At 34.8% G+C, this 9,474-nt stretch overlaps 1 protein-coding gene across 1 annotated transcript; it reads left to right on the forward strand.

Moving 5' to 3' along the window:
• Positions 1-2,723: 2,723 nt before the first annotated feature.
• On the forward strand, positions 2,724-8,728 carry LOC111717798 (ice-structuring glycoprotein). Its single transcript, XM_023493244.1, has 13 exons — positions 2,724-2,826; positions 2,913-2,939; positions 3,298-3,857; positions 4,169-4,382; positions 4,950-5,067; positions 5,495-5,540; positions 6,178-6,304; positions 6,385-6,493; positions 6,573-6,663; positions 7,094-7,160; positions 7,235-7,346; positions 7,416-7,490; positions 7,553-8,728. Exons 1-13 carry the CDS (start codon positions 2,763-2,765, stop codon positions 8,556-8,558), a joined length of 2,616 nt encoding a protein of 871 aa, XP_023349012.1. The 5' UTR covers positions 2,724-2,762; the 3' UTR covers positions 8,559-8,728.
• The last annotated feature ends 746 nt before the right edge of the window (positions 8,729-9,474 follow it).

Genomic DNA, 9,474 nt, shown 5'->3' on the forward strand with positions numbered 1-9,474 from the left:
ATTAAATATTGCTTGTTTACCTCATGACTTTAATCTTCAGATTAATTATCCGACGGGATATCTGGATATTTCATTCTAAAGTTTCCACCTCATGTTCACAATTAAATTAGAAGATGGGCGCGAAGCGCCCTCTAAGGCTAGTATATATAAATTTGGCTTGTCTGTCTGTTTGTTTGTTTGTCTGTCTGTTTGTATCCAATAAACGTCAAAATCTGCGAATTTTTTTTTTTAAAACCGCAAAATTTTTTTCTATTTTGTTTTAAACGTAAACAAAAAGAACATGTTCACAATTTAAATATAAGATGGGCGCGAAGCGCCCTAAAAACCTAGAAAGAAGGGCGTGACGCGCCTTGAATTTCTAGTATTTTTAAAATTGTTTAACATCCAAGAAAAGATGTAAAATTAATCATGAAAATCGTGAGATTTAATTTCATGAGAAAAACTTGATGGGAATACATAATTTTCTTTTCTAATATACTGTAATTAGATTTTGTTCTAGAATGTTCTAAAATCTGTAAATATATCCTTGTAAAACCAGGCCACGTATTTATTTGAAATAAGAAATAAAACTTACAGTGATTACCAGAAAACAGTGGAATGCAATTCCTCTTCAACCTTTCTTTTCCTTAAGGAACGGCATGAAGGATGTTGTTATTTGTAATTGTGTTAAAACTGACAAATTAATTGAGTCTTTGCGACAATCTCTGATTTTATAATCCCTATACCTTTGCAACCCAATTCTGTGGACCTGAGATATTTAAAACTATAAATTCTGTCAAATCAAACATGATCTAAGTTTGAAATATCAAAGGTTTACACCATCAGGTTGTACAGATTTTTGATAAAAATGTAATAAAAAACAAATAAAAAAAAAGTAAAAAACTTTTTTTTCAATTACTCTCAAATTCATTCAGCATAACTTTTTTCTAGAGACAAATTCACATATTTCAACATGTTTCTAAAGATGGTTTTCAAAAAATCCGTCTTGAAGGATCGACTGAATTCAAAAAGGTTAAACTCTTAAAAATCTTAAAAAATAAAATAAACTTTACAGTGCATGGAAATAAAGAAGACTTTAAAGTTCATGGAAATTAAGAAGACTTTACAGTGCATGGAAATTAAAAAGACTTTACAGTGATTGGAAATTGAGAAAAAAATTTTTTTTCCCCCTAGATTTTAGAGACTGTAAATGAAAAATGAAAGAGGGGGTTATAGGATGAAACCTGCGAATCTCAGGCGTTGAACGATACATATAAGACATATATCTAATGTTTCTGTCTCGAGAAATTGATAAACAATTGGGTCAAAATTGTACGAAAATTCATATGAATATAAACAATTTTGTATAGAAGTAGTAGGTTCAAACAGATCATATTCAGCAAATACACAACCAATCTGAAAACGTTTATATCCAACAGGAGCCTGAGAATCTCGGGTTTCCTTCTATTATAATTTTTTCATTTTTATTTTGCATTTTTAATATATATTATTACAATATTATTTCATATAGTCCGTATAGTCCGTATTTCGTCACCAGAACTTCAGTCAATGGCAGTGCAGTATACTGGTCACGTGGTTTCCGTCTATACTATCTGTAATAGTGAGACTACAGAAGGACTTTAATGTAAATTATAAAAAATAGGAATATTTATTTTATTTCGTTGTTTTTGACGAAAGAGGCTCAACAAAATTTCGTAAAAATAGTTTTTTTTTAAATCTTTTAATTTAAGAGATTAAATTGAATCACAAAAAACTTTAAATTCCAAAAAAGCATACTTCAATTTGTGTTCTCGTTCTAATTTGCATAAAACGCAGAAAACTACAACTCCTATCGTGAAACAACATAGGTTGCATTCTCAATTCTTGTTCTAATAGCAATTATAATCCTTGCTTAAAAAAACATAATAAGCATCCTGGGTCCCAAGCAATCATGAAAATCATGCTAAAATATCGTCAAACTGACAAGTGTTCAAAGCTTTGATTCTTGTTTAAAAGATGGTTCAAGTGTTTCTTTACTCAGATTCCACTGAGAATTAGTCAGGTAAATATTAATTCACTTTATGTATAATTAAAACCTATTATTCAACTTTTCAGACCTAGACAGGTCTTTTATAAGAAACTGGCCTTTTAAGAGCGCTTTTAGTTTTGCTGAAAAAGCGGCCATTTTTAATCGTTTTCGGGGAAGTTTCAGCTTAATTTTTTTCTTGCGCATTTTCTATGATTTTTGACATTTTTCCTGGGACATTTTTTTTCTTTGACGGACCATACACATTCCCTTGATTCATGTGAGTTTCTATAATAGTAATATTGCCACGTTTTAGGAACAGGAAGCAAATTATTATCTTTTGCTTATTTTCCCGACTTCCTTGCCGCTTCACGCCCTTTATTTAGTAATTTTAAATTCCCCTGCCTGCATACAACATAGAATAAATATTTCATAGATTTTTCTCTTATTAAATCTAAATAAATGTAGATTAAATTTTTAAATATTTAACATTTTTAACAATTGATGGATCATGTGAGGTACTAGGTTTTTTTTTTCAAATTAGTTACATTGAGAACCAGAAAACTGTGGAATAGGAAGACGACATTATAGCAAAATTAAGTGTACTTTTGTTGTTTTGAGTAACTTATACAATAACTTCTTAGGTGAAATGGGTCTGTTTACACCGCACATATGTTTATTGGACTTTGAGTCTATAAGTCGTCTTACTATTCCAGGATTTTCTGGTTCTCACTGTTCTCCATTTTAGATCTTCACCATGGGGGTCTTAAACTTATTCTTAGTGTGTGCTATTTACAGCGTTCATACCTCTCTAGTCACGGGTAAATTTCAATATTTTTATTATTTTCTGGTTTTTTATTTTCATGCTTATGATAATTTTTAGTTTTTATTTATTTTATTTTTACAGGTGCTTTCTTTGGAAGTGCGCTGTCTGGTATGAATTTTTGATATTTGATTTAAATAGTGTGTTATGTATTTTCAAGTACACCCCCCCTCCCCCTTTATCTGACCAACAATGAGGAAAATGTCGTCAATTTTTTAAAAAAAATGTGTTAGATTCTGATAAATTCCTTCATCTTCTCTGCAATTTAAATCTGCAAGTCCCTTCTTCAGAGAAAAATCAACTGGAAATGATCGATTTTTAACACACAAAAAAACACAAGAATATCATTTTGCTCCGATAGATTATAAAAGGCCGTACTGTTTAGAATCGGCCCGGCCCCTCTTTCGAATGAAGGGTCATTTGAATTTACGCCTACTGTCTCTTTAAACATATTGTTTATTTGTTAAAGGTGGTGTAAAAGCTGAATTGCAACCTTTGGAACAAAAACCCTTGGTAAGAATTGCTAGGGCGAAAAAGCAAAAGGATGATGATAACAAACCAAACCCTGAAAATGGAGTAGTACCAGAAAAGGGAAATGGGGCAAAACCAGGAAAAGGAAAAAAACCAACAGCTCAGGGAAAAAGCAAGAAGAAAAAGTTGAATAAACGTAGGAAAAAGAAGAATGGACGACAGGGTAAACCAGGAAAGCAAAACAACAAACCTGGAACATCAGATAAACCAGAAAAGGAGGAAAAGCCTGTGAAAGAAGAAAAACCTGCAAAGACAGGAAAAGGAAAAAAAAGCAAGTCAAAAAAGAAAAAGAAGAATGGACTTGGTAAAAAGAAAAATGGAATTGATAAAAAAAAGAAAGCAATAGAGAGGAAAAGAAGGAGAAAATTAGACGCAGGAAAGAAAAATGAAGAAGGAACATCAAACTCCAAAAACGGAGGCAAAAAGAAGAAAGAGACAGGAAAATCAGCTGCTGGCAGAAATACCCTTAAACAAACAATAACAGATCAATGCGTTTTGGTAAGAAACATCTCATAAATTAACTTTATAATTTTTTGGAGTAAACTTTTTAGGAAATCAATTGCAGACACCTTAAAAATAGTAACAATGATAACCAGAAAACAATGAAAGAGAAATACGAGATTATAGAAATAGAAAGTGTTCTTGATGTTGTAACAAAGCCAATAGTTTTACGAGATACTTATAGACTCACTAGTTTAATAAAATGGGCCTGTTTACTCTGCACAATTGGACTTTTTAAAGTTATAACTTTATTCTAAAAGTCGTCTTTCTATTTCAGAGTTTTCTGAATATCCATTTTGTATATTTAGGACCTTGTTGAGCTGGGGGGAATATTTGGCAACCAGGCCAGAAATTTCTTCCAAATAGCTACTCGTGCACTCACATCTAGCTACGCCATTGGAAACAAAACAGAGAAGAAAACTAACTTCAAGGATCCGTTCAGTATTCTTGTTAACAACCTGGGAGGAGATTTTTCAAATCTTACTTGTTCAGGAAAATCTGTAAAAAATGATTCTGTTTCAGGTAAAAAAATATTCATGTCTTAATGAGTAATGGGATCCAATAGATGTAGGAGATCCTGTAATTCTATTTCTCTCATGTTAATCCCACTCTTCATTTTCGTCTTAATCATTCACATGCTTAAGACAAACAACCAGTAGCTTTAGTTGACCAGCGTGTTGGATGTCCGGCCATTTTAAAGTTCATGGAGCTCTCCTGATCTGTAGCATTTTGAAACCGCTCCAAAGGGAAACATTGAGCACAAACTGTTTAAACGTTTAAAGTTTTATCCCACAGCAGAAACATATTTCTACTAGGTTACCCACAAAGGCTGACATTTCAAAGACGATTGGGCGGAACTTGTATTATCTGTTTCCTTAAGTTCATGATTCCTTTTCAGCCAAATCATAAAACAAGCCATTTATAGACAACAGTCAAGGAAATGGACTCCTAATGAGAGTCAAGTCGTCTTTACAGTCTCATCCTCTGTGGGTTAACCCTGTAGAGTAAATTGAATTGATATCTTAAAAGAACAACATCAATCAACTTACACTTCTTTCAATGCAAGTAAATAATCATGTTTTATTCAAGTTACCGCTGAGACCCTGGCAGCCTGTGAGGTTCAAATTGAAGCTGCTTGCAATGGAAGTTTGACAGCTGCAGAGGAAACTCAAATTTCTGCCTGCAGAACAGCATCAGATGAATTCAGGTTCTCTTCAATAAATATTATTATTATTGCTGTATTTTATACAACAGTGTGATTCTAAATTCAAGATTTATAATAATTATTAGCATCATTGACGGGACTGTAAGCGTAATTTCAAATGACACTCAATGCAAAGATGGCAATGTGGAATTTCAAACCTTTATCTGAATAATCTGAAAAATTTTGTTGTTTTTTCAAGCGTTAAACTTAAGAAATTCCTATAGATCTTTTCCTATTCTTTGAACGAGTCACTTTTAAAGAGAAGTCACAATTGATACAATTCAGTTTTCAAAATTATAAATATGTAAATATAATTCATACTTGATCAGACAAAGCTTAAAAGGTACTATTGTGAATCCGGAATGGTCATCATTGCAAAGAGGGTCACTTGAAATTACGGCAAACAGTCCCTTTAAACTTGCATTAATAGGAAACTCTTCTTATCTCTGATGGCCAATGGAAAGACAGCAGCAGAGGTAATTTAATTTGACAGCCAATAAATCATAAATATTTTTTTTACAGAACCATATCATATGGCACTATGGCACGTCGATATCAAATTTGATTTGGGATTATGCGCACTCTTTATTCACCTTTATCTAAAAAGATATTATAACAACAATATAACATTGATAAATACAATTTATAAACTAATTTAATACAGTGAAACCCTTAATAACGAATACATCGAAAGAATTCACCAAATGTCGTCTTCTTCACTTTCTAATAATGGAATGTTGCAGACATTTAGTTTTTTAATTAAATGATTATATGGAACTCTTTAAAACTGTTACCGCATATTCATGACTATTTATTTATTTTCGCAAATGCTGAAATTTACGTAATATAGTATAAAATTCATCGAAAAATTGTCAAGACGACATTTGATAAATTCTTCCGATGTATTCGTTATTAAGGGTTTCACTGTATTAATACTCATGTGAATGTAACCTTTTAAGAGTGATTTAATTAACCCTATCCCCGCTGGGGTACTTGAAAACCAGGATACGCTGGGGGGGGGTCAATTTGACCCATATCATGTGAAATATAATAAATCATAAACTTTAATTTAATAATAACTTTGATTTTTACATACTTTTCTGTCCTTTACAGCTCTGCACTGCTACCACTGATGCGAGCCTTGTTAGTCTAAAGGATCAAGTAAAGAATTGTTCCTTTTTGACTACAAGTGGAGGTATGGCACAGTCTAAGCCTGGTCAAAGAAAAGCATGTAACAAAGGTACATTAATAAAAATAACATCTGAATCAGCACTGAATAATTTTATAACAGATCAGCATTTTAAAATAAAAACATTTCAGCTTTTTCTGAGTGCCGAACTGCAGAGAGAGAAACAATTTCAGCCATTAATAGATGTGCCGTTTGCCCAACCACAGCAGATGCCAAACAAGAGTTGGCTGCTCTTGAAAAGTAAGAGCATCTTTTTTAGAAATTTCAAATCACATGGCATTGACTTTGATTGAATTGATAATTTTAAACTAAATTTTAGTCTAGCTGGAGCATTAGAAGCATCTGAGCAGGCAGTTGGAGCTGCGTTGGAAGCAGCCGGAGTAGCAAGCGGACCTGGAGCAGATGGAACTGTAAGATTATTTATTTGCAATAGTTTTTCTTTTAATTTACACAAATCAGCGATATTGAACTTCTGACGTACTTGCATGTGGTTTTACTGCTGCTAGTTGGACAAACTGGCCACTGCACTTAGCCCCCTAGCCTTTCCTTCTGGCAGTGCTTATGCTCACCCTGACTTAACCCTCAAATTATTTAAAATAAACAGCTTTTGTAGGTCAGAAAGTTAGTGAAGGGATGTTTAATAACATTAGCTTTATTTACCAAAAAACTGGGCATACTGATGATTCCACATATAAATTCTTTTTACCTTATTTACCTTCAAAAGTTTGAGCTTTCAACTGCAAAAAAATTATTGTTTTTATCTTTTTTTCTCAAATCTCATTCTAAAAAACACATTTAACATAAAATTGATCAGATTTATACTCAATCCTCATATTTTAGCTTCCTATTGCACCAAAGCAGGGAACTGGAAAACAAGAGGCTCCAGGGTGTCAGGCAGTTCTAGAAAGTAAGTAGTTCTTTTGGTGAATGATATATTTGATCTTTAATCTTCAAGAAGTTCTTTAATACTGATTGTTATAGGTTATATCGCCTTCAATAAGAGTGCAGAAGCTACTGGCTCTGATCCAAACAAAGCTCTTAACCAAGCCCAAGCTGCAAAAGCAACTGAAGCGTTGACTGAAATTGGTGCTCGGTAAATGCTTCGCTTTATTTTTTATATTTATCATGAAATCAATGAAACTTAACTAAAGTGTTTGTTTAGGCCAACTTTAATTGAGGACCTGATCTCTTGCTCAAAGGCAGAATCAGTTACAATCCGAGCAATTGACTACATCAGGTATTGTCAACAAAGAATAGTCTGTTGAATAATCTGTTGTCCTTAAACCATACAATTTTTAGATTTTATCTCTTCTGGGCTAAAGAATGGAGGAAAAATGTTATTCTAGTTCGTGTGGTTGCTGTTGCTACCACTTTTAACATTCCATCCCCATTAGCTCCTAATGTAGTGGCTCCATCAACAACTGCAGCTCCAGCAACAACTGCAGCTCCAGCAACAACTACAGCTCCGGCAACAACTGCAGCTCCAGCAACAACCGCAGCTCCAGCAACAACAGCAGCTCCAGCAACAACCGCAGCTCCAGCAACAACCGCAGCTCCAGCAACAACCGCAGCTCCAGCAACAACCGCAGCTCCAGCAACCACAGCTCCAGCCACAACCATAGCTCCAGCAACAACAGCTGCACCAGCATCAACTGCAGCTCCAGCAACAACTGCTGCTCCAGCAACAACTGCAGCTCCAGCAACAACTGCAGTCCCGGCAACTACTAATGCTCCAGCTACTTCAGCAGCTTCCACTGCTGGATCAACTGGTGGTTCATCTGCTTCTACTGCTGCATCAACTGGTGTTTCAACTGCTTCTACTGCTGGATCAACTGGTGGTTCATCTGCATCAACTGCTGCTTCTACTGCTGTATTAACTGGTGGTTCCTCTGCTTCTACTGCTGGTCCCACTGAAGGTTCATCTGCTTCCACTGCTGGTTCAACTGATGGTTCTATTTCTTCAGATTCTTCAGCTTCTTCAGAAGCTTCTCCTTCTTCAGCTTCTTCAGCTTCTTCAGCTTCTTCAGAAGCTTCCGCTTCTCCTTCTTCAGCTTCTTCAGCTTCTTCATACATAAGCTTTCCCTTCTTCAGCTTCTTCAGAATCTTCCTCTTCCCTTTCTTCAAAAGCTTCCTCTTCAGCTTCTTTAGCTTCTTCAGAAGCAGCAGCAGGTCAAGTTTAAATTTCTTCAGCAGCATCTTTTTCAACATTAACAGCAAGGGGTTCATCACCTGCAACACCAGCAACTTCTTCACCTCGTGCCACAGAACCTTCTTCACCTACTGCACCAGCTGTGTGAGATGGTGAACATTGATCAACACAATTTTCTTCACATGGATGCCATCTGATTATCAATATTTTTCACGTCCTAGCATTAAAAATTAATATGTTTAAAAATTATGAATCAGCTAAATGCTAGGATTTATTTGACTTAATTGTAACACTTTTTTCAAAATAAACTAATTTCTTTTCATTTTTTAGAAATTGTATTCTTTTTTGTTTGTTAATTTTTGTAATGAACTCATTTCATAATAATATACCAAATACCCAAAGATATATTGTGATTGATACAACCCTTATTTCTCCAGACATGGGTATTTTTTTCCACTAACTACTTTCCCAGACTGTATTTGTTCTTAATCGGCAGGTTTTTTTACAGAAATACATTGAGAAATGTTTCTACAGGCTCAGTGACCTCTACAGCAGTATATTAATTATCTACACACATATGCTGAGATACCAAGGGGAGGGGGGTTCCAGCTAGCACTGGCAGGAAATTGGGGGAAGCAGAGGCAATTTATGGGTTTGGCTGGAAAGAGAGACGTCCCCCTCCTTGGAAAACTGGGGGAATGTCCTCCCCCCCCCCTGGAAAAATTAGGAGCGCAAGAAGAGAGAGCTGTCCTTTAATTTTTATGTTTAAGAATAGAATCCAAATTGTTTTTGTGTCTACGGCGCCACTTTTTCACTCAAATTAAAGACTTTTTATAAAAATCCAAATCCTGCTAACACATTTTCCACATTTCACCCCCAAGCTGCTGCTCATGGTTTTGGCCAAATTCACTGTAAAAAATTCCAGTGGGGGGATTTTTTTTCCAGGGGTTGGATAAAAAATCTAGGCGTGCTCTGCGCGCAATATTTCAATTATTTCCACAACCTGAAGCATATCATGAGCTGCCCCTTTATGGAGGAAAGAGTTTGGTGGTCGGGGGGGGGGGGGGGGGGG

This window comes from Eurytemora carolleeae, unplaced genomic scaffold (genome assembly GCF_000591075.1).
Source record: "Eurytemora carolleeae unplaced genomic scaffold, Eaff_2.0 scaffold2157, whole genome shotgun sequence".
NCBI lineage: Eukaryota > Metazoa > Arthropoda > Copepoda > Calanoida > Temoridae > Eurytemora > Eurytemora carolleeae.